The following is a 26,617-nucleotide window of genomic DNA, read 5'->3' as shown; positions in this document are numbered from 1 at the left end:
ACCTCCTCCTGCTGTTCCGCTGCCACAACCTGCAGTGCAATCTGCTCCGGCTCCGGCCTCCATTCGGGTCCTCGCTACAGTGTATCAAGATGATGACACTCCCCCGGAGCAAGGGGATGGTGAGGTTCAGGATGATGATGATGGCACTATGGCTGATTGGGATGATTACCAAATCCAGACCGCGCCCCCGTCTCCAGCGACTCCAGGGTATTCCCCTCCTGTTGACATCGCAAGCTTTCACCAGCTTATGGATAGAGCGGCGCTCTGCTTTAAACTTTAAACTTCCAATGGTCCAAAAGGACGAAGACTGTTTTCTATACGACTTTAAAAGCCAACCTTTCAAACTGGTTCGGACCGTCCCCATCATCGACTTTATATGGAATGAGGGTGTCAAATTGATGCAAACGCCGAATTCCATCCTGGCGCAATTGCCCCGTCTGGAGAAAAAGTATAAGGCGCCCCATGGTTCTCCACCGTGCTTGGTTTCACAGCCTAAGCCGGATTCTGTGGTGACTCGGGCTGCCCAGCGCCGATCCAGGAACCCATCCTCGCCAATTACTGCTCCTCCTGATTGTGAGGGTAGTCGCCTTGATGCCATTGGGTGGAAATTTTCAACTATGGCTTCCACTACTGTCAGGGCAGCAAATTCGCTAGCCATACTGGGGTGCTACGACCGCCAAATGTGGTCAGGCATGTCTGCCTTTGTTGACCTCATTGCAGAGTCCTCTAGAGCAGAGGCTCTGAAGATTCTTCAAGAGGGCGAGAAGGCGTCTGAGGAGATCATAGACTGCTCCGTGGATATCGCCTGCACCGGCTTCCGTCAGCTCGCTGGAGCAGCTGTCTTATGACGTCATGGTTGGCTTTGTTCTACCTCGTTTCGCCAGGAGGTTCAGGCGAAAATCCTGGACATGCCTTATGACTGCGAATTGCTCTTCGGCCAACATGTCGACGCACTGCAAACAATAAAGAAAGATACCGAAAAGGCCCGCTCTTTAGGCACTTTGCAGTTCCGCAAACAACCTTTTCGTGGTGGACGCGGCACCACCTCTTCTTTTCGTGGCGGATCTAATCAGTACAGATCCTACAATCGGAGATATTCTTCCCAAACTCAACAGTCCTCTCGCCATCAGTCTTCCAAATCGTACAGAGGAAAGTCTTCCTATAGAGGCTCTGCGTCCAAGAGACAATTACTTTCTTTCCCCGCTCAAAGTTGGAGGTCGAAACTCCCTGTTCTTTTCTCAATGGTCCTCAATCACCTCGGACCGGTGGGTGCTGGACATTGTATCAAAGGGTGATGCCCTGGAGTTTGTGAAGTATCCACCTCACATCCCTCCAACTGGTCCGCCCCCAGCGCACCTCAAAGAACTTTTCCAGGAGATTCGCATCATGATTCAAAAAGGTGCCATCGAAGTGGTTCCCAGGTCTCAAAAAGGGATGGGATTCTATTCCCGGTTCTTCCTTGTCCTCAAGACTGTCGACTGGCGTCCAATCCTAGATATACGGGCACTGAACAAATATCTAAAGTGCCAATCCTTCCGCATGCTCACGCTAGTGGAGATCCTGCGTCTTCTATCAAAGGACGATTTCATGACAACCATCGACCTCCAAGACGCTTACTTCCATGTGCCAATTCTTCCACGTCACCGGAAGTACTTGCGCTTCAGAGTAGGGCGGAGAGACTTTCAAGTTCAGGGTATTGCCCTTCGGTCTGCGTTCCACCCCTCGCGTCTTCACAAAAGTCCTGGCTCCAGTGGTGGCTTACCTGCGTCTACAGGGCGTTCAAATATTTCCCTACCTAGAAGAGTGTCTCATCAAGTCGCAGTCAGCTGTCCCGGGATACTCGTTTCTGCCAGACGCTATTTCGCTCCCTCTGTCTTTCCATCAACACCGAGAAGTCTGAGGTCAACCCAGCACCCTGCAGGACTTTTCTGGGCGCCAATCTGGATACGTCACTAGCCAAGGCATTCGTGTCTCCCGAGCGTCAGCTGAGGATCCTACGCTTGGTGGCTCCTATTTGTTCAAAAGAGTCCGTTTACGTTCGTCTATTGAAGTCCTTTCTGGGGATGGCATCCTCGTGCATCTCCTTGATCTCAAATTGCAGCTCAAGAGTCGCCCTGTTCAGGAGGAATTGGATAAGCAGTGGCGCCAGGTCACTGGATCTTTCAAAGATGGAGTTCTAGTGACCGCTCGGATGAGGTCGGCTCTCCAGTGGTGGGCGCAACCGTCCAACGTTGCTGCCAGAACTTTTTTCCTCACCATCGCTCCAGAACTCATTCTTACCACAGATGCCTCCTTGGAAGGATGGGGCGCACATCTTCAAGGGCTGTCCATAAAGGGCAAGTGGACTCTGTCTCAACACTCCTGGCACATCAACAGACTGGAGTTATTGGCCATCTTCCTGGCACTTAAATCATTCCATCTTCTGATCCAGGGGGAATCGGTGCTTATCCAAACAGACAATACCACCAGTATGCACTATGTAAATAAGCAGGGCGGCACCAAATCTCCTCTCCTCTCCTCTCCTGTCCTGGCTGGCACAGAGTATTTGGGATTGTGTCGCTTCGACACCTTATTACCCCGACGGCAGTTCACCTACCAGGCATCTCCAACATCCTGGTGGATTCCCTCAGCAGGTCGGCTTCCTCGACTCACGAGTGGGAACTACACCAGCCGACTCTGGACTTCATCTTCCGGCGGTGGGGTCATCCGCACATGGATCTCTTTGCGAGCCCTGTGAAGCGGAATTGCCCGTCCTTTGCAAGCTGGCTTCCCCATCCAGAATCGTCCGGGAATGCCCTTTTTAATGGACTGGTGCGATCTATTCGCTTACGCTTTTCTACCGATTCCACTAGTTCCTCGAGTGTTTTTGAAGATGCGGAGGCAACCGTGCCACATTCTCCTGATCGCTCCCAGATGGCTTCGACAAGCGTGGCTCTCGGAGCTGCTGCTTCTCTCACAGTGCGAACCCTTTCTCCTTCATCCTTGAGCGGATCTCCTCCTGATGGACGTGGGTCAGATCTGTCATCCGGACCCCTCCTCTCTCTAATTATCAGCCTGGAACCTGAGCACCTTGAATTTGCCCATTTTAACATTTTACCGGAATGCAGGGATATTCTTGCAAATGCCAGAGCTCCGTCCACAGTTAAGACTTACAAGCTAACGTGGAAAAGATTCTGTCACTGGTGCGCACCTGCCAATATTCATCCTGTTCGTTCCAATCCGGCTCAGTTACTGCCGTTCTTCCTGCAGCTGGCCCAATCAGGACTTTCCCACTCCACTTTGAGAGTTTTCTTGGTGGCAATCTCTCGCTTCTGGCTCCTCCTCTCTCTGCTCTTCCAGAGTCATTCGTCAATTTTTCAAGGGACTTTCAGGAAGTTCCCGCCCATTCGGCGTCCTCCTCCAACCTGGCATCTCAATATTGTTTTGGCACAATTGATGGCCCCACCATTCGAGCCTATCCATAAAGCGGATTTTAAGTTTCTGACCTGGAAGGTGGCCCTTCTCCTTGCTTTGACCTAGTCACGTCGCGTGAGTGATATTCACGCCTTTACCTTTAAACCTCCTTTCATTCAATTCAAATCGGACTGTGTGGTGCTTCGCACCAAACCAGCTTTCATTCCTAAAGTGCCCGCTGACTTTCACCTCAATTAACCCGTTTTCTTAAGACTTTCTTTGCCAATCCTCAGTCTCCAGCGGAGCAACGTTTGCATTCCCTGGACGTTAAACGATGCCTTAAATTTTACATCGACAGAACGGCACCCTTTTGCAAATCTGATCAGCTATTCGTTGCTTACAGACGATTGCGCAAAGGGCGTTCTGTTACCAAGCCAACTATTGCACGTTTGATCTCTTCAGCAATTTCTTTCTGCCATTAAAAAGCCGTCAAGCCTCATCAAACCTCTGTGAGGGCTCATTCCACCAGGGCGATGGCATCCTCTACTGCCCTGTTTGCCGGTGTGCCAATTCACCAAATATGCTGAGCAGCTACGTGGTCCAGCAGACACACTTTCACAAGACATTACTGCCTTGAGACGATCAACTAAGCTGATACGGCAGTGGGCCAAGCGGTGCTTCGCAATCTTTTTAACTAATGAGAGCCTCTGTTTTCTTCCCTCCACCTATATGGTTTATGTGATGATATTGTTATCGCTACCTACCTGGCTATATTATGCTGTTTTGCATTTTCATGCCTATGCATTTCTGATGTTGCTCTTGTAGCCAGCTGTTACTGCTCACGATTCTATTCAAGCATGTGAATCTATGAAAGACACCCTAATACTGGAGAAGAACATTTGTTACTTACCAGTAAACAGGTGGTTCTCCAGTATTGGTGTCTTTCATAGATTCACATGCGACCCGCCCACCTCCCCTCAGAGGCTCGCTTCTTCTCCTAGACTCTTTTGTCACTCCTGTGCTACGAAAATCTGGGGGCCTGAGCCTCTGAGGAGAAGGTTCTAGAGGGATGCTTGCGCCTGATTGGCTGGAGTTTGGACTAACATAATGACATGGATTTGTTATAAAGGTATTTCCTTTTCTCCTATGTATCCCTATGTGTTTATGCTAACCTGGTACTTTTGAAAATATTTCTGGTTCTGAAACTTCTATTTGTTTTTTTATATATACATATTATTGGTTTCTTATTGCTATGTTCTTTACCGTGGGGCTCCCACTTCGATAACGGGGAATATTCAAGCATGTGAATCTATGAAAGACACCAATTTTGGAGAACCACCTGTTTACAGGTAAGTAACAATTGTTCTTTTCTTGCTCCAAGAGCAGAAACCAGGAGGCAAACTCATTATTTTATTTTTATTTATTATGTTAAATTTTACTCCTCATGTGCCTGTAGATGCCACAGTTTTATCTTCGTTAGAGATTGCGTAGCTGGTTCCATGGGATATCCTCGTTGAGGCCGTTCATATCCTATAGAGCCATTTCTGTTCTCTTCTAAAGAGAAAAGTCTTGATTGCTCATATTCTGGGGAATAAGAGGTTTATCTAGTACAGTCCAAAAGTGGTCTCACACTTCAGGGTTAGCCTCTACGAAGTGTGTCGTGAGTTTGGTCATGGTTATTCTGCGTTTTTTGTTGCTCTTATGTTCTGTTATTCGTACCTTTTTAGCTCCGGGTAATCATACCTATATATAAAAGGTTGCAGTGCAAAGTATAAGGTAGATGACATTTTCAGAGTTGCAATTTGTATATTTTGTCAGGACCAAAGGGTATTTCAGTCCTACATCTACAGACTTTAAACTACTGGTTAAGGGGCAAACTCTCCAGTTCTCGCACGGGTTAAGGCCTACCACAGGTGAAAGGTCCCACAGTCTGGGTTTTTGAGCTGGGATAATAGATAGTGGTCTGGTGTGTACCAGCAACATCTTAGGTACAGTAGCTACTGGGGGAGTGGAGCTCAATGCATTTCCACTGCATTAGCTTAAGTGTGGTTATTTCAAGTGAGGTGGAGGGGCTACTAAACTAACAAAGTTTCATAGTTGTTTCTATGGTGAGAGTGTGTGACCAGATACTCCCAATTTCACCACTGTGCCTGCACCTGTGGCCTGGTCGCCCCCACCCTCCTCCTGCTGCCGCTCCTGAGCCCCGCTGTTTTGCCGCTTGTTCCTCCTGTTGCTGCCCGGGCGACCCAGCCGCCGCTGAGCCGCCCGCCCGCACCAGACTTTCCGCTGCTGCCTCCCTGCGGCCCAGCCCATTCGCCGCCCCGCCGCTGACCCTCCTCCCGGCTGCCTACTTATGACGCCCCCACGCACGCGCAGCGGACGCGCCGATTGTGCGCCGAAGGCGCGCCAAAGGCAAGCCCGTCTGCGCCTGTCCGCGCCTGGCCCGCGCCCAGCGCTAGAACCCCTAGCCCCTGTAGGGGCCACCCCACCCGCCGGACCTACGACGCCACCACACTCAACGCACTCAACACCGGCCGGATCCGCGGATGCTACCGAGCCACCCCCGAAGCACCCACAGACCCTTCTGCTGCTGATCCTGCAACTTTTCCTGCTTCCGGACCTGCACCGCACCCGCCAAGCCGAACACCAGCAGCAACCACCTGAAGTGCATCCTGCTCAACACCCGCTCCGTCCACAGACACGCCGTGGAACTCTGGAACCTCCTCGACACAACCTCACCAGACGTCGCCTTCCTCACGGAAACCTGGATGAACGCCTCCTCAGCGCCCGACATCGCCATCGCCATCGCCATCCCGGACAGATACAAGATCACCCGGAGGGACCGCGTCAACCAGACAGGAGGAGGCATCGCCATCGTCCACAAGAACACCATCCTCATCACGACCAACTCCGACGACACCCTCACAGCCGCCGAACACCTCCACTTCCAGATACACACCGACCCCAAGACCACACTCAGAGGCACCCTCATCTACAGACCCCCAGGACCCCGCACACAATTCAGCGAAGACCTCGCAGACTTCATCAGCCCGCACACCCTCTCCTCCGCTGACTACATCCTCCTAGGGGACCTCAACTTCCACCTGGAGAACAACCAGGACAGCAACACCACCACCCTGCTGTACATCCTCGCCAATCTCTGACTCGAGCAACTGGTGAACACCCCCACGCACTAGGCCGGACACCTGCTCGACCCCGTCTTCTCCTCCAGCAAGGACGTCTCCTTCAGCCATTCCACCGGTCTCCACTGGACAGACCACAGCTGCGTCCACTTCAGCTTCAGTAGGACCACGACCCACCACCACCCGCAACAAGTTCCCTGCAGGAGCTGGAACAAGATCACCTCCGACCAGCTCTTCACAGCCCTGAACCTGAATCCTCCCGCCAGCTCTACGGACCCCAACCAGGCAGCCAACAACCTCACACAGTGGATCACCAACTGCGCTGACTACCTCGCACCCCTGAAAAACCACCCCAGCAGACCCGGCAGCAAGAAGGCTTCCTCGTTCAACGACTATCTCATGAACTCCAAGAAGAACTGCCGCACCCTCGAGAAAGCCTGGCGCAAAGACCCGACTACTGACAACATGACTGCACTCAAGAACGCCACCCGCAAACACCACCAGCTGATCCACGTCACCAAGAAGACAGCATTCAAGGAGCGACTAGACAACAACGCACACAACAGCAAAGAACTCTTCAGCATCGTCAAAGAGCTCTCGAACCCCTGCGCCGGAACCAACGACATCACCCCCTCGCAAGAACTCTGCGACTCACTCGCCTCGTTCTTCCACAGCAAGGTCGCCGACATACACAACAGCTTCGGCACACAGCCCACGCACCCAACCACCGAACCGACACCCACCACCACCTACCTCCGCGCCTGGACCCCAGTCAGCAACGAAGACACCATCCTCACGATGAGCACCATCCACGCCGGATCACCAACCGACCCATGCCCCCACCACGACTTCAACAAGGCCACCTCCGTCATCGCACCCCAACTCCGAGACGTCATCAGCTGCTCCTTCGACACCGCCACCTTCCCGGAGAGCTGGATGCATGCCGAACTCAGCGCCCTCCTGTAGAAACCATCAGCAGACCCCACCGACCTCAAGAACTACCGCCCCATCTCGCTCCCTCCCGTTTCCTGCCAAAGTCATCGAGAAGACCGTCAACCGACAGCTTGCCGCCTTCCTTGAGACGAACGGTTCCCTAGACCCCTCGCATTCTGGCTTCCGAGCCAACCACAGCACCGAGACCGCCCTCATCACAGCCACTGACGACATCCGAGCCCTGCTCGACAACGGAGAAACAGCTGCCCTCATCCTCCTGGACCTCTCCGCAGCGTTCGACACTGTCTGCCACCGCACCCTAGTACAACGCCTCAGCAACATCGGAATCCAAGAGAAGGCTCTGGAGTGGATCATCTCGTTCCTCGCCGGAAGAACCGAGAGAGTCCGCCTGCCCCCGTTCAGATCCGAGGCCACCGAAGTAATCTGCGGCGTACCACAAGGATCATCACTCAGCCCCACCCTCTTCAACATCTACATGAGTCCCCTCGCGGCCATTGCCCGCCAACACGGCCTCAACATCATCTCCTACGCCGACGACACTCAGCTGATCCTCTCCCTCACCAACGACCCAGCCACCGCCAGAACCAACCTACACGAGGGGATGAAAGATGTAGCCGAGTGGATGAAGAACAGCCGCTTGAAACTCAACTCAGACAAGACGGAAGTCCTCATCCTGGGACCATCTTCCTCCGCCTGGGACGACTCCTGGTGGCCCCCTGCCCTGGGCAGCGCACCCAAGCCAACGGACCACGCACGCAACCTGGGCTTCATCCTGGACTCCTCCCTCTCGATCAGACAAGTGAACGCCGTCTCATCATCTTGTTTCAACATCCTACACATGCTCCGAAAGATCTTCCGATGGATCCCCACCGAAACCAGGAAGACGGCCATGCAGGCACTCGTCACCAGCCGACTGGTCTATGGAAACACCCTCTACACCGTAACCACAGCCAAACTTCAGAAGAGACTCCAACGCATCCAGAACGCCTCCGCATCACTCATCCTGGACATCCCCCATCATAGCCACATCTCCGGACACCTGAGAGACCTGCACTGGCTCCCCGTCAACCAGAGAATCACGTTCAGACTCCTCACCCACGCACACAAGGCTCTCCACGACCTGGGCCCCAGGTACCTCAACAACCGCCTGACCTTCTACACCCCCACCCGCCAGCTTCGTTCGACCAGCCACGCCCTCGCCGCCGTTCCACGCATCCGAAGAGCCACCATGGGAGGAAGATCCTTCTCCTACCTGGCGGCCAAGACATGGAACTCCCTCCCCATCCACCTCCGTCAGACCCAGAACCACCTCTCCTTCAGGAAGCAACTCAAGACCTGGCTGTTCGAGCTGTGGCAGAGCCCCCCCCCTCCCCCAGCGCCTTGAGACCCTCCGGGTGAGTAGCGCGCTACATAAATTTTCTGATTGATTGATTGATTGATTGAATTTGATGGGGCAGATTCAGAAAGCGACTCTGAGGGATACTATTGTTGGAGAACTGAATTTACATTTAAGTACCTGATTTTATATATTTATCTTAAGATGTCCTGATCTACCTGTTTCTAAATGTTAACCTCATACCACCAGGCAGGTTTACTTGCATCACACTTGTAAATATCGCATACTATATTTATGTGGTCCTTTGTCTTAGAAACACTTAGCAGTACAGATGCCTAGAGAAAATAAAAACTGCACCTGCTGGAAATCATGACCGTTAGACTAGTGTGCTCAATTAAAGTAACAAAAACTAATCCGCACCACTCTAGAGGGAGAAGAGATTATACCCCTGCAATAACTGCATGACACCACATTAGCCACACTTCCCTCTCTTTTGACTCAGAGCTATGTTACCTTTAAAGATTTATGTCATGTGGAAATCCATTGTGGAATTTCATTACAACAGTTTTTCTTCTTCAAAGCTGAACTAAACCACTCTTGTTAGGTTTATCCATTTAAGCTTTTATTTATCTGCATTTTTGATCGTGTTACTTGGTGTACTTTTTATGTGTCAAAACATTTGTATTACCTCATGTTTTCCTTCCTTTTTTTTATGGCTGACCCTTGGAGGAACAGAGAGCTAAGATGTTGCCTGTGGTTTAGTAATGCATCCTGGCTTAGTTGTGCAGGAAGAATAAGACCAAGATTATTTGCATAGTTTAGACAAAAGCTAGGCTTTTGAATTATGCATTACTTGCAACTGTATATGCACGCATGCCTGCTATTGCAATATTTGCTTACCTAAATGTTTGAATTTTGTTGTATTTGTCTATCTATAGTACTTTTACCTTCAGCAGAAATTGCCTAGGAGTGAATTGTGTATGAATAAGGGGGTTTACCCAAACATAGTCACTGGGACCTGGGTTCTATAGGTACTAGGAGGAAGGGGTCCCAGTGTAAACGTAGAACAATATACACAAATCAAAGAATTAATTACCAAAACAATGAATGGATCCACACTGTTTTAATTCACAATGGGATTGCCTGCCCCCACCCTTTGGTCCTGAAGAAGACCCCACAGCAAGGGCACAACTAATCTCTGCGTTGATTAGAGGGTCGAAACGTCGACAACCACTTTCTTTGTGTCAACTTCACGCCACTATCATAACATTGACTGTATTTTGTGAAGCATGCCGTCTTGATTTAACTGCCGAATCTTTTGGCTATTTTGGTTTTGTATAATACTGCCAATACAGTTTTGCTCAATTGACTGATTTTACTGTCACTAATACCTTTCATCTCCACATCCTCACTTGATCACCACCTCCCTCCCTTCTCCTCCCCTGGGGCACTGTACAACTGCTAACTGCGCTTGACAATTTGTTGTGTATATTCATTATACCTTATCCCATTGTGAAATAAAACAGTGTGGATCCATTCATTGTTTTGGTAATTAATTCTTTGATTTGTGTATATTGTTCTACGTTTACACTGGGACCCCTTCCTCCTAGGAGTGAATTGTGGCACTTCTTGCAATAGTTAAAATCAAGAAGCGTTTTATTTTCTAATGACTTTTATACTTGAAACTGTTGTTTAAGGTTCCCCTTCCTGCCCAAATATGCAATTAATATGGTGAAAGCAAAAATAAAAGGTAGCTAAGGCGAAGAGCAGATAAGGCTAATCGTACAAGATGTGTCAATTGAGTTCACTTTCTTGAGCTAAAAGCTTTTGTTAAACGTTTTGATTACTTTGTTAATGTACGAAAATATGGTTGGAAAATTTAAAAACGATGAAAGAGTTTGTGGTAAACTTTTTATTTTTATTTTTTTGTAGTACATTAACCAGAAATATTCGACACAGGAGAGGGGAAAAGGTTGCAATAAATGTACCGAGTGAGTATGTTTTCTCTTGTTTCTGCGCAAGTTCACGATTAATGTCTTCACCATTTTCTTTATTTAATTGTTTTGTTTTTCTTCACACAGTATTTAAGGATAAGAATACGCCGTCTCCTTTTGTAGAAAAATTTCAGCACGATGATGGAGATGGAGCAGGTGCAGCTAAGCCAGATCATATTTACATGGATGCCATGGGATTTGGAATGGGAAACTGCTGCCTTCAGGTTGGACTGGGGAACGGATTGGTGACTTGTGCTACCAAGGAACACCAACTTTACTATAATGATATGTTAACGTTTTCCTATTGTTTGTAGCTTGAAAGAGATGTTCTGAATTGAGTGAAGCAGTTGCAGGCCTTTTCCCTAGTGCTTTTATCACTCGAGGGCAGTGTGACAATGTTGCCTTTGTCCATGAAAACACCTAAACTAGATCTTAGGATGTGCTACCAGTGATGCAGATAGTGCAAGAAGTGGTGCCCCGCGACAGGAGGGGCCCTATTACACTGGCTGTTTCCTTCACTCTTGTGTGGTGCCTTCAGCCTTGCAGGTATCTGAATCTTCAAAGTGTTTCAAGCTGCACTTATGCAAACCCACAGATGGTGTGGTTTTAACTGCCTTTGGTTTTGTTGAGTGTCTATTTTCAACGTGCCCATCATAGTAGTGAAGGGGCTGCACTGTGCATGTTCACGTTTACTAAACGTGACCGCGCTGTCTGTTCATTTGAAAATGAACATATTGTGTGACCTCCACCCTCTTTGGATTTTTTTTTTTTATATAGACACAGGTGGCGCTCAACTGTGCGAGCTAGTATGGACATAGCGCCGGGACACTCCCAAGTAGCCGTGCGCTCTACAAATTAAATATAACATAACATAACATATGGTAGTTAGAGTATCTTGAGTTACCAGGTATAAGGATGTGTCAGTTTTGTTGACTGTATTGATTTGCTTTGTTTCATGCCACATTTTATTTGTGGCACACTATTTTTAATCAATTTTTTTTATTTCCAAATTTTATTTTACTTTGTAATCAGACTAAAGTATACAAAATATGATGGCTAGAATGCTTACATTATGCTCAGGCTCTGGTATTTACTCTGGGTTGCATCCAAGACTCTCGTTATAGTGCACACCATGCCTTCTCAGTTTGGACCCAGCCATATGCAATCACTTGCAGAATCAGAATAAAAGTGAATGCTTTCTCTTTAATAATATTTGTAGTCTGGATGCTTGCACTGTATGCTGATTCTACCTTTTTCCTGTGTGCACTTTTTGCCTCCGTTCACCCTGCTTGTTATCTGGGTACGAAGGAAGCTTGCAATGCCTATACTCCATGCAGCACTTATTCCATCCATTTGAGGGAAGAATGATCCGGTGATGCCAATGCTGCACTTGTTCTACCTTTGATGCAAGGGTGCACAACTGCTGCTTTAGTCCTCTATCTGGCTTTTGGTGAGCCTAGGAACACTTTACTGCTGTCTGCACCGAGTGTCCGTTCTGTGTGTGAAGAATACACAGGACATACACCCTTTCTGCCTTGTAACCGGACAAGGATACTGGTAAAGGTCCTAGAACAGCAGTTTAGAGAATCTTACTTAAGTATCAACGACAGTCTCTCCTCTCAGTGAGCACCTGAAATTCTTTGAAGTGTACCGACAGATTGAGAACACCACAGGGTATTTGAGGTTCCTGGCAAAATTTGGAACTTTGAGTTTTCAATACCGAAACATGTCTGTTAATGTGATGAGCCATTGTTGTGACTTTAAAGCAAGAAATCCTCCACATGTATAAGGACTAATACAGATTTGTGCTGGATTTCCAGATGGCATGTGTTGACCTAAGGAGGCACACAGAAACTGAATCGATACTCGATTATACATACTTGTGTATACAACAAGGATCTCCTGTAATTGACAAACCCCTTTCTAAAGATTCAAAGGTTAATTTGGTCTGTACTCAAAAGTTGTATTTATCTTCTTGTAAAAAACGACTTTAATTACAGGGTTTAATTCTTAAATAAGACCCATTGAACTGCTGTTCTTGTCTGTGTGCGAGGCATGATTGTTGTATCTAGTTTTGCTAAAGAAGTTGTCTTCAGGCACTGTCTGGTGGAAAGAGAAAAGAACAATTTAAATGGGTATCAATATTATGATAATGGTGATGAAGTTTTGTAGAGCGCACAATTGTTATGAAAATTGCATCCTGGTGCTTGCAAACGAATGAGAGTTGGACCTAACCTTAATTCAAAGCCTTAGAAAGAGAAGAGGACTATCTAAGAAAACCAGTCGCTAGAAATTTTTTTTTTTGAGAAACTTGCAGAACACGACCCAGAGACTCCTCGTCTAGTAGTACTGGGAATCATTTTAGAGGGTCTTACGGGGTACTGGAATTTGAGCCCAGATGTGATTCTGGATATGGCAGAATCCTGTGTAACTACGAAGACCCTTATAGCTAATTCTAGATTTCAGTTGAAGGCAGAACCTAGGTATTTACATTAACAGGGGTTTGGAGGATGGTTGTGGGCAATCTCGACTAATCACCATAATGAAGTTGGATTATGCAAAGTGAACCCACCTAAACATCCCTTTGGGACAGGCGTTAACGATTGCGGCAATACCACGTATACCCGGAGTATGCTGCCTCTTGTAGTTAAGACCTCTGTACTGTGAAAGGTTGATAAAGGCATCAAATCCTTCATATGGGTAGAACTCAAGGCCTGGAAATATCAAAATGAATTGCTCAAAGATGGTGTGGGGGAATGAGCCTCCTTTTTGTGGAGCATTACTACACAGCCCTTGACTGGTCCCAACTTGGTTACCTCAGGCCATGTCCAAGGTGTTATCTCACGCACACGGACTCCTCAAAGGAACACTCGGATACTGGTGAATGCCCATATAGCATTATGCTATAAGTAGGGGGGTTATACCCAGATAAGGTTACGGGGACCTGGGTTATCAAATGAAGTATGGAAAGGGGTCCCAGTAAGCATGAAATAATAACAAGGAATGTGTAAACAATCAAAAAGACAAATCTTAAAGACACATTGTTTTATTCACAATGTGCTAGTATTTTGCATATACTTCACTATTGAACATTCATTAATCAGTGACTATTTTACAGTGCCCCAAAAGTTGGGAAAAGGGGGAGGGGGTGTGATACGTGTGGGTAATAGGTGAAGGAAAAGGGTTTGCAGTGACAGTAAAATCGGCGAATAAGACAAATTCAATGGAGTTACATATTCATGTACCCAGAAATAGACCAATAGGTTCATACAAATTGTTTTACAAAAATCATACTCCAAATGCACAGCAAATGAGAACAATGGGGTGTGGAGTTGACAGCAAAGAACAAAGTGTTGTCGACGTTTCGACCCTCGTTCGCAGATATGTGTATTGATCTTGCCGTGGGGTCTTCCTCAGGACTGGGGAATTGGGGACACGTGACCACAAATGTGGTGTGCACCGGACCCGTTTGGTGGAGGGTTGATATATAAAATAGATCGAGGTCTTACTCGGAAGCGCCGTATATATTAATGGTCAAGGGTCGGCAGGGCATCAATAGGGCAGTAGCTCCGACAGCCGTATTTCGTCAACTTTCGGCGTGGGGTAGCGAACACTCGCGCTGTGGCATCGAGTTAGTTGCAGGACGGTGTATGGAATGAATCCGGAGCCGTTCACTGCTTGCAAGATCAATACACATATCTGCGAACGAGGGTCGAAACGTCGACAACACTTTGTTCTTTGCTGTCAACTCCACACCCCATTGTTCTCATTTGCTGTGCATTTGGAGTATGATTTTTGTAAAACAATTTGTATGAACCTATTGGTCTATTTCTGGGTACATGAATATGTAACTCCATTGAATTTGTCTTATTCGCCGATTTTACTGTCACTGCAAACCCTTTTCCTTCACCTATTACCCACACGTATCACACCCCCTCCCCCTTTTCCCAACTTTTGGGGCACTGTAAAATAGTCACTGATTAATGAATGTTCAATAGTGAAGTATATGCAAAATACTAGCACATTGTGAATAAAACAATGTGTCTTTAAGATTTGTCTTTTTGATTGTTTACACATTCCTTGTTATTATTTCATGCTTACTGGGACCCCTTTCCATACTTCATATAGCATTATGGCAGTATGTATGGGCGAAAACAGGCTGGTATCCCCGCTGGTTGACAAAGAGCTTAAATTCTTGTGGGCTTAAGAGATATTTCACTTACCCCGGTCTGAGATGTGGAAATATTTGCAACTGAAACACTCTCTCTCCAGCTGGCTCATATCACCTCCCCCTCCAAGTAATGAAGGGTTTGTCTCTGGCCGCTATAATCTCATATGCTATCTCCATTCCCAGCCTCTCCGACTTGTAGCAAGCCATTTGGCAATTCCTGCTGCTCTTCCAGGGGATACTCATCAAAGTCATAAGAACTCAATTATCTCCGCCCATGAGCGGGAACCCGGAACATATAACATAATACATATATATGTGTATATAGTAGAAAAGGAGTACATAGTACGAAAAAATTATACACATATCTATACTACTATAACAAAGCAGAAACTTTCAGGCTTTGAGGCGGTTAAACTCGGGAACCACTGCGCCAATCTACACACCCGATACACCGTTGAAATCGGCAGGGTGTGTAGATGGTTATAGGCTACATAAATTAAAAAAAGAAACAATTTAAAATTTTAGATTAAAAAAAAAAAAGTAGTCCCTCAAAAGTAGCGCCCCCGCGACGTGCGTGGTCACGTTAGGAGCACGGGGAGGAGCGGCATCCGAGGAGCGGCGGACATGGCGCAGGGGAGGAGCGGTGACGTCGGGAGCAGAGGACCGGCGGCGGAGGAGGAGCGGCGGACATGGCGCAGGGGAGGAGCGGTGGTGCGAGCGGACTGGCGGGAACAGCGCCGGCGGAGGTAAGGGCACTCATGTAGGGACAGGCTGGGCCGGGCGGGGGACGGGACGGGCTGGGTTCCGGGGGGGGGCCGGGCCCGGCCGGGCAGGGGACGGGCCGGGCGGGCGGCGGTCGGGAGAGCCTGAGGACAAGAAAGAGGACGCAAACGGTGCACTACAAATGTAAGACAAACGGTGCATTACATGAGGAAAAGGAGGAAAAAGTGACGTGTAGCCAGAGGGGTTTTAACCTGCGTCCCTTGGGTGGAGTGGAGGGAAGGGGGTGGATAACGTGTGCACGAGGTAAAAGTGATGTGTGCAGGTTACAAAAGTGGGGCGGGCGGGGGCCCTGAAGCAAAGTAAATTACAGGAGGAAAAAGTGATGTCTGCAGGTTACAAAAGCGGGGCGGCAGGGGGCCCTGAAGCCTAATTGCTCCCGGACAACATCGGGACGGGCTGCTAGTACATGTATAAACCAATAATAGCAGCTCTAAACATATCTAATAGGCTAAGAAAGCCAGAATTGCATGCATTTCTCTACAATGAAAATAACCCATAATATATAATGTAAGAGAAGGACATGTACAGTAATTGCATTCTGCAAAACAACCTTTTATTTTCATCAAAGAAAACAGGTAATGCATAAATAACATCCCTGTACAGAAAAGGAAACTTGCACCTTGCCTTTAAGGCCTCAGAGAATCTGAACACTTTGCCTTTAAGGCCTCTAGGAGAACCCTGCTTCCATCATGCACCACAGGTGACAGTTAGATCAGTTATTTTTTCTGGCTCTTTCTGAGAGGAACCTGGAGCTTGAAGTCAACTGATCTTGACTTTTTTCGGTCAGAATTTATATTCCACCTACTTTATTCAATATTTCTTATTGCTGGTGGTATTTTTCAATCTTTTTCTGACTAATTGGTCATTCTTTTTTAGTCAGATATGCCACCTTTATTTTTATAAATGTCTTTCCAGTGGAAAGAAGATGTCTAAATCCGATCCTCATTTGGTCTGTGTAGTGTGTTTACCATCTCACAACACAGAGACATGTTACCACTGTCTTCCACTTTCAATAAGCACTTTGAAGGAGAGAGAGATCGGACTTCTTGGCTTAATGGAGAGAGGAAAATATCAGGAAAAGGGCCCAGGGAGTCCTCTTTCACCTGGAGGAACCTCCTCTCTGAGGAAACGGCGAAGATCTGCTTCACCAGAAGCTGGAAGTAAGAAAAGGCTTCATAGCGTGTCGACATCGAGACCAGCTGAAAAAGTAAGATCGACTTAAAAGACAAGATCGCCGTTGAAAAGTAAGTCGATGTTGGGACCGGTGACGTCCACGCCAGTGAGATAGACTTCGAAGACCAGTTCGCCGGCGAGAAGTAGATTGACGTCGAAGGCCTGAAAAGCGAGTGAGATCGAAGTCCAGGTCGGCGTCGAGGCATGCTTCGGGCTCGAAGCATGAAAAATCGCAGTTGACGTTGAAGCGACCATCGAAGTCAAGGAGGTCGACGTTGAGATCTCTGCCACCTGTTCCAAGGTCGGCGTCGAGGCGCTCAAGATCAACCTCTCGGACCCTTCAGAGGTTTTTGTCGAGGTCAGAGTCGACATCGAGGATACCGCATGATAATCAGTGGTCGACGTCGAAGGTGCTAACGTCGAGGGCTTTGTCTCATAGATCTCAGTCTTCCAGAGTGTCACCTTCATGGTCGTCGTCGATGGTGGCTCATTCTGGTTCGACGTCTGGGCATTTGATGTCGAGGGACCCACAAGTAATCCCTGCAGAAGGGTTGGAAAGACCAGAGTCTAGATCACGACTCTCGACGTCGAGAGATACTTCTTCTTCTTCTTTGCTGGGGATAAATATTATTCAAGTTACACCGGAGGGCTCTCTGGTGCGCAAATCACTTCCTGTTAACATGTCTCCTGGATGTATGGAGGACATTAGACACTAGAAGATGCAACCCAGACCTAAGAAGTGCTCAAGACCTCCTGCTATTAAGTCCTCGAGACGTTCCAGATCACCGTTAAGATGGCGTTCACGCTCAGGAGAGCGCTCCAGATCACGCCGATCTCATACGCCAAGTAGAAGACAGAGGTGTCCTACAACGACCATGTCAACAATGTCTTCATATAAAGACTATTCTCCTACTATTTAATCAACTCCACCTTCCTGGGTCTACCCTGTTGATGATCTTAGGACATTCATTGAGGTATTATGTAGAGGTGCTACCATGTTCAACATAACCATGTCTTTAACTCAAGTTACTTCATCTGTTATATTTGAAACTTTGCACCATAAGTTTTTGGCAAAGCCTCTACTGCCTTTGGTGCCAGGATTGCTGGAACCTGCGATGAAGACTTAAGTGCAGCCGCTCTACTGGGGTGATACGACCGATTGCTATGGGATTCCTTAACAAGATTTGCCGAAAAATTACCCAAGGAAGATCAGAAGGATTTCTTGGAGATTGTTCAAGAAAGAGGCCTGGTTGCTAACCAGATTATTAGTACGGCGGCCGATTCTGCTGATTTAGCAGCTCCTAGATATGCCCCTAGCATCTGTTCACAAAGATCAACCTGGCTTCGCCTCACAAGCCTCAAGCCTGATGCTCAGACGAAGATTGTTAATTTGCCCTTTAATGGATCGTCGTCGTTTGGGTCTCAAGCAGACGACAAAATGGCTAAAATGAAGACTGAGTTAGATAATCTTAGAGCGGTAGGCCTTGGAAAAAAAGAGATTAGTTGTCGCTTTCGCCCCTTTGATAAGCTGTCTTTTCAGCAGCAAGGGTAAACCTCTAACTGGTCATTGCAGAACCAGGGCCAAACGCAACAAAGGTCCCAGTTTCAACAACGCAGACCGCGACGGCATCAAATCCTTCATAAAGGTATAACTCAAGGCCTGGAAATATCAAAATGAATTGCTCAAAGATGTTGTGGGGGAATGAGCCTCCTTTTTGTGGAGCATTACTACACAGCCCTTGACTTGTCCCAACTTGGTTACCTCTGGCCATGTCCAAGGTGTAATCTCATGCACACGGACTCCTCAAAAGAACACTGATACAGGTGAATGCCCATATAGCATTATGGCAGTATGTATGGGTGAAAACAGGCTGGTATCCCCGCTAGCTGACAAAGGTCCAAAGCCTTTTCCAGTGTTCTGATCTGTCAGAGTAATGGTGTTCCATACAGAGTTCTCTTGGAGGGGCTGATGCGACTGTGAGGCACCACGAGCCCCATGTCGATAAGCGACGGAAACTGTGCCATTATTTCAGGCCCGAATGATTGCTGTTATGATCTCATCCCCACTGAAGCCCTCTTATTGTGAGGGATGGTGGTCCTCCTATCAGTTTCCTTCATTGCAACACTAGATCCTATCAGTGAACCCTATGTGAACTTTGTTGCTATCCGACCGAACCTACTCAAGGGACCTCTCTTAGAACCCTGTTGTGGGATTCAATGCAAACGTACACCATTGGTCATTATTTTTTGTATTCCTTGTGAGCAGAATTGTTTCTAGGCGCATGTTTGTGACTCGTCTGAGCACTCCAGAGAGACGAGTTTCCGTCATTGAAAGTATTTTGCAGACCGTATAACCCTTTTTAGGTCTTGCCTGGCGTTGCAGCGCGAAACGCTGTCGCCAGCGAGACTTATTGTTGCTGTGTTGCCTCCCAAGTGGTACAGACCGGGGCACGCGCCGATTTGGGTCAACTCACAAGCACGTGCACATCTCCCAGGCAAACCAGCATGCAGTTTCACTTTCGCCCCAGGCTTTCAGTGCACGTGTAAACACAGCATTCAACATGTAAGTCTTGTAACCTGTGCAAAACAGCCCCCGTCACTTACCTCTTGGGCTGGCTCTGTTCGGTGCCTGTGCGTGCGTGTTGTCAGATGCCCGCGCCCCGTTGTTTATCCTCCGCCTCAACAGAGCAGTGCTTCCGAGGACTTCTTCCTGCTTGCCTCTAGTTCAGCCACTGTTAAGCACCCGGCCTCCATCCGACCCCTCTGCTGCAGCTCCGCGGTCGGCCCTCGCTTCCACACAGCTCACGAGCGGGGTGCATGGAGGACCCAGGAGTGTAGAGATGCCCGCGCCAGTTGTTTATCCTCCGCCTCAACAGAGCATTGCTTCCGAGGTCTGCCACCGGAGGCGGAGCCTGGGGCTGCTTCCTGCCTGCACCCGGCCCCCGCCCGACCCCTCTGCTGCAGCTCCGCGGTCAGCCCTCGCTCCCACACAGCTCACGAGCGGGGTGCATTGTAAATGCTTGTTTAAACCTATTGCAGTGGGCATACGACTAAGGTGTAAATTATATGTTACAGGTGTCGGCTTCTGCAACATAATATAGGTGTTTTTTCTTTGTAGGATTTTTGTATGCTCTTTGTCCACATCCTGTCCGCCTTTGTACCTCGTGGTGGATTACTAAAAGTCGTAGTTTACAGGGTGTCCTGATGGTTCCCCACAATACATTCCAACTCCTCGGGTATGCATGGATTGATCAACTGTGACGTCATTGACTCTGCTTTGTTTTAATCACTGTAAATGTTTGTGCTAAGTTGTTATGATTTTAAATAACTAGAAACATCAAAAGTTGACTTATTTCAGGGTCTGCTGACCGTAGCTTGGACGGCTTGGGAGGCAGGTGTTTGTGTTGTGTGCATGTGTTGTGTTTTGTATGCGTGTGTGTTTGCATGTGTGGTGTGTGTGTTGTGTGTACCTGCATGTGTGGTGTGTGTGTTTGCGTGCATGTGTGTTGTGTGTGGTGTGTTTGTGTGGTAAGTTGTCTACAGTTATCCCTGGGGTCGAACATCGGTCCTCCCAATCCTCAGAAGTCCCATAGAAGCATCTCACATTTTCTAAAGTGTACTTACACAATTCTTGCACACACCTATCACAAGTTAGCCTGCAAAACCCCATGTGAAAGCCAAGGATTTTTAACAATGGCTTGTAAAACAAGCATTTGCAAATCTAATCTGCCTTGCCTTTGGGAACTATTGGCTTTGACATTTGTTTTTAGTGATGCTATGCTGTGTGACCAAAGAGAAAACAAAACTAATTTGGTTGTATTGCAGCTGCAGTGGGTGTGGTATTTTGTTGGCATGTGTATCAGACATACATTCGTCTAAAAATATGAGCAGGGTTTTTTCCATTTGTTTACTGATTCAAGTTGGGTTGGTAAATAAAAAGAGGTAGCGCCAAAGCATTATTAAACAAGCATTTGCAATGCAAAAGGTCTCGCATTTGCGAGAGTTTGAGCTGTTGGCATTGTAAACGACAATGCCTTTTATTTACATGTTGGTTTTTAAAACCTAAATAAAAGGCATTGCCATTTACAATGGCAATAGCTTAAACTCTCCCAAATGCAAGACCAATTGCATTGCAAATGCTTGTTAGAATGAGGCCCCACAAATGCCTATTACACTGACTGGAACTCCAATTGGCAGACCTCCTTTCCTCAAACTATGTTTGACACCTGCTGAATACAGGCCTCCACATTGCAAACATTTGCTCTTTGCAGCACTAGAGGGCACTGCACAGACCAAACAATGAGGAATGTCTGTAGAGATTTACAAAAACAGCCACGAACGAACGACTTACGGGTACAAGACAAAGTGTAAACATTTACACGCATTTGGGAACCCTTTCTGACTGACCCTTTCCGCTCCTCACCCTTTGCTGCATGGGAGACCATCGTAGAGACACCTCACCTCATTTTCTTCTTGTACCTCCCCCGCACATTTATGCTGGCTTTATGGGGGAGAAGTATAGTGCTATAAGGGCCATTGATTGACGCTCTCACTATCGCACACAAGAAGAACAAGTAACTTGGATGGATGTCTGAAGGTACGCCTTTCTCTCCTCCGGCAGTCCACATCCTATCACCTAACCCTGGAAACTTCAGCTTACTACTATTATTATTGTTATTTCTTTTGTCTTTAGGATTGTACCACTAGAGGATAGGCACCTCTATTGTCTTCCATTCAGATTTGTTTTTTGCAGTCCGTATGAGTTTCCCTTACTCCGCCTTGCGCACATCGGTACTGTACATTGCTCTGGGGGTAATGGTTAATCTCTTTCACCCTGGTCTATTCATGCCTCAATGTACAATCCTACAAGGCAGGTATTGGAAGGAGTGTGATCTAGTTGTACTTTACCTAGCTACAGCTGGTGATTACTGCGGTGGAACACCCCACCCGTTTGGTTCTTCCTATAAACCACCTGCATAATCCGCACCATGGCTTGTAAGTATTGAAGATGACCAGGGGTTTTCTGGAAGCACCCCTTGTTGTTGAAATTGTCTTTGTTACCAGCAGGTGTCTGCCCCCCTAAACTCGTTTTGATGTGCTGGTGATGTTGCTAGTCCGCCTTTAAAAGGTCTTTTTTCTCTTTTCCTGCCTGAGCATCTGTCATCTGTCCTACTATTATGATGTGAATGATAAATGCATCTTTATTCCTTGTCATGGTAATAATACTAACTGCACCTTGTTGTCCTTTGACCTCCATTTGTCGGAGGCTTTTTTACTGACTAGGTGTATCTCAATAAACAATTGCAAAATGATTGAATAGACCCAGCTTTCCTGTTTTCATTGTTTATTTATTTTTTCATTACAGTGGCTGCTGCCCATTGTTTTTCAGAATTCTGATTGTATATACATTTTAGCAACCTCAAAGGTTTGCCCCAAACATTACTGTCCTAGTCCAATACATTCATTTTTCAAATTATACCATTGTTATTGTACCTGGACCATCAATTACAGTAAGCACTGCATATAGGAGTTTTGTTTCTTTCAAATCTTTTTGGAGGGTCAGAGCCATTTATAAATCATATTCGACGAAAGGAGATGGAGATTAGAGAATTTAACAAGGGTCTCATGATCCCTCTTTGAGAGGTGGTACAGGAGAACAAAATTAGGGGAATATGCTTGGGGTTTTAGTAATTAGTCAGAATGGGTGTGTTTTGTTCCATGTGTTTAGTTGCTGTTTTAATCAGTTATGGGAAAGCACTCCTGCCAATGAATGCATCTGGACGGTCGTTTGTTGTACACCTCAGTCTCCTTCTCTCCCGACAGACCAGGCTAGCACAAGCTTCCTGCCCAAACGGCAAACGAAGTGGTGTTGTTGAACCACATCTGAATTCCTGCGCAATTAGTGCGGTAAACTTATCCAGAATTATTGATTTCTCTGATTTAATTCACCCTGGTTTATGGTCCCCCTGGGGCCAGCTCATAATATGCTGTATTTTCCCCTCCTCTTGAGTTTCCATTAACTTTGGGTGGTAAATAATTAGGCAATTTCTCTGCCAGTCATAAAGAGCATGAGCTGCATTACTCACCCACATTATAAGACTGAAGGCCATGAGTATGATATGCAGTTTGGATCTTCCTGCATCTTAACCTGGCATCCACATTTCATGTCATATGACAAAGATATTGTGGTACAATATTTGTGTACCTGGGTAAACCGGATCTGTCTTTTCTTGAATTCTCCTTACTAGACTCATTCCGTCTGCCTTTCCCTGAAAAGTTGGGAGTGTAAAATGATCCTGCATGTCCTCATAAAATACCATTTCGCCCTTTTGTAGATAGCAGTAAGAGTCAGACGTGCTGTTTGTCAGCAGTATTGTATTATGTGTTCCTGTGAATAATGCAGAATACTACAGAGGTGCTATTGCATACCAGAGGTGTTAAACCTGTACATGTCCGCAAAAATTTCTTATTCTCAATTAAATATGACAGATTAATGTGATCACACATTAATTCATTCTTTGGCAGGCGTCCATAGATGAAATCATTTAAAATGGTTTTAATTTAGTCTGGTGGTTTCTCATAGTGATCTTTGTGAGCACCCATATATTGATGTTGTAGTTTGAGAAAATGCTAGGATATTTTACAGTAACAAATAGTCAATAGCCAGTGCACTTCTCAGACCCCCCCCCCCCCCCACGCCACCCCAAAAAAAGACACATAGCTTCAGACCATGAGTAAAATATAACGTTGTGGCTAAAATCTCGGCTATGCCATCCAGTGGGAAATTGGAGATTCACAGTTTAAATGGATTAAGGAAGATTTCAATCCCGGGGGTTGCTACTATTCGAAATCGGTTGAAACTGATAACCAAACACTTTTAAATACTTTATCTGCTACACCTGAGGTAATCAAAAATTGTCACTTTGCTGTCAGTACACCCTACTGAAAAGGCTCCAAATGAAAAGTCCTTGCTTGCAATTCCAGTGAATAAAAAGTTTTTGGAAGCATTGAAAAAAATGTTTGCTCAGAGCCTCCTCCCCGTTGGGGACTGAGTATGGTTCTTTCTAAAGTAATGGTTCCCCCATTTGAGCCTATCCATAAGGTCTTTTTGCAGCATCTAGCTTGAAAAGTGGCTTTTATATAGCGATTACATTTGCTAGGGCCAATAATCTTCAAGCCGTAACTGCAATTGTGCCCTATAGAGTTTTGCATCATGATGTAGCTGTTTTAAGCACAAGTCCAAATTTTGCGCCCAAGGTACTTTCTTATTAACCTGTCCATTTCTCTTCTTGTTTTCTTTCCATCCTGCAGAAAGGTCACACCATTTTTTGGATATTAGAGTGTTCCAATTAAATTTCTAATTGTTTTCCCCAGCAAACGCTAATGCTAACCTGTATTACATAAATAACAGATATCAACAATTCTTGTCTTTCTTTGTATTTGTTAGGTTTAGTCTCATATCTTGTGTAGTTCTTTTTATTTTTTGTATTTATTTATTTTTTATTTTATTTTTTTAGCCAACACTTGTTTCGTTGCCCGTGGCTGTGACTTCCTCAGGGCTGTTTCGTCGGTATGGTTAGTGTTTTTTAACCGGTTGTAATTCCATCCCGGTTTCCCCAAATAGTTCCTTGTCTTTGTTAGTTTTTTTCTCCCAGTCGTATCCATATTCTCCCTTATTTGTTGACCTCCATTTTACCACCTTCCGAGTGTTTGCTTGTGCAGCCTTCTGTTGTCCCAGCGAGTATGCATTGACCCACGAAAGCGTTTCTTACAATTATATTTAGATAGGGCAGAGAATATGAGGAACACAAGCTTATTTTTAAGTGTGGACCCCATCGTAGTGGGACGGCATCTATAACGTAAAGCAGTGTTAGATGAATAGTTTACTCTACTATATGTTGTTAACACCTCAGCAAACCTCTTCTGTGTAACCCAAGAGCTCATTCCACAAGGGTGAGAGCGGCTTCTTTGCAGCTTGGCTGAGAAATGTTCCTTTAATGGACATTTGTAAAGCACCCACATGGAAATCAGCCTATTGATTTACTAACCGTTTGTTTGGATGAAGAAAACAGAACTGACTCTACAGTAGGTCTAGCAGTTTAAAAAAAAAACTATTTGATTGACTGACTGTGTCTTTGATATTGATAAAGTTGTACCCACTTTACCCATTGGGCATTAAAATTTGCTTCAGGGAATACGTTTGCTAATCTATTCTAGGTTTATGATGCTCAGTGAGGATCATATGATGCATAAGAAAATCTTACTTGAAATTCTAGTTCTGTATCGTAGGAATCCTAACTGAAGTCCTAAACAACCCTCCCTCCTCCCCAAATGTCGATTTTGTATCTTCGTTACCGATTGATTGTTAGCATAATGCTAAGCTTTCAAAAGACCTGAAGCTGTGAGACAAGCTGCTAGAAGTATGCCTTTTTTAACTTAATCTACCGTTAACCTAGGAGTCTCCTTTTCCTTAACTGTTCGTATAAAGTAATTGGGAACTTTCTTGTTCCATATTTTGATGGAATAATACTTTAGCTTGATCTAGTAATGTAGGTTTTAAAATGGCGATCTCCGAGAAATGTAGTGTAAGCTACCGGTTTTATTATATGGAGGTGGCATGATTATATGACTTTTTGAAAATGTCCATCTCCAGTGATGTGTATCTACAAAGGGATGCGGTACCGGCACATATTGACAAAAAATATTCTATATTAATGGCTTCACTGTGAAATCCTTCAATTCAGAACCAGGATTACAAGTAAGTAACATTTTCTAGCTGAAGAATTACAAGTACGCTTACCCTGTGAAATGGTTCAGTCCTGACTCTCCTTTGGTAATATCACCTTCCTGCAAAATGATCTGACCCCACTAAGGGTACAGCAGCTCTGCTGTGAAGGGATGATGCTACGTAACTAGTGCAAGCCCCTAAAAAGCATTGCTTGTATTCGGCACCCTTTCACTTTCGTGGTAACTGTGAAGGTACCTTATTTAGACTACACTTTGGGTAAGTCGAAAAATCTCATTAGAGCAAAAATTGTGGCACTTTTAATTTGTGCATCCAACTATTATTATTTTGGGCCCTGGAAGTGCAACAATGTTTAATTTTTAATGACTTTTAAATAATGGACTTCACGTTCACTCAAAACATGATTCAGTTTTTCAGAGCTGCTGACATTCATGATTTTTAGGTCTCATCTACGCAGCACGCAAGCGCTGGATAGGAGTGGACCTTTTGCAATCGATCACCACTTTTGCCTAAACACGTGCACGTTTTGCATTGCTTTGATTTGCAACACATGCACATTTGGTGTTTCCCTTGCAGGAGCGAGCAGCGGCGCCATCTGTTAGTAATTATCTTCAAAACAGATGGTGCTGCTGTTTGCTCCCGCAAGGGAAACGCTGTGTGTGTCTGGTCCAGATGCACGTCCCCTTCACCCTACCTCCACAAGACTGTGCATCGCTTGTTTACTTTAAAACTTTTTAGTTAAATTCAAACCAAGAATTATTCGGTAAAGCTTGAACATCAACCCTGATCCAAGAATTATTCGGTAAAGCTTGAACATCAACCCTGATAACTAGTAAGTCCCTGCTTGCCATTCACTAGGCTCTGACAATCACTGCCCATCACCCCAACAGCAGTCACGCCACCCATGTGCAGCACAAGAAGGCC

The 26,617-nt window shown here is 46.2% G+C and overlaps 1 protein-coding gene across 1 annotated transcript in view; it reads left to right on the top strand.

Moving 5' to 3' along the window:
• GCLC (glutamate-cysteine ligase catalytic subunit) overlaps window positions 1–26,617 on the top strand; it is a 287,303-nt gene that overhangs the window by 81,802 nt on the left and 178,884 nt on the right. Inside the window, exons 5-6 of the mRNA XM_086926430.1 lie at window positions 10,759–10,817; window positions 10,908–11,044. Of these exons, the coding sequence (XP_086782556.1) occupies window positions 10,759–10,817; window positions 10,908–11,044 (196 nt within the window). The remainder of the gene's footprint in view (window positions 1–10,758; window positions 10,818–10,907; window positions 11,045–26,617) is intronic.

This window comes from Lissotriton vulgaris, chromosome 6 (assembly GCF_964263255.1).
Source record: "Lissotriton vulgaris chromosome 6, aLisVul1.2, whole genome shotgun sequence".
Lineage (NCBI taxonomy): Eukaryota > Metazoa > Chordata > Amphibia > Caudata > Salamandridae > Lissotriton > Lissotriton vulgaris.
This window is presented reverse-complemented; position numbering and strand designations above follow the sequence as displayed.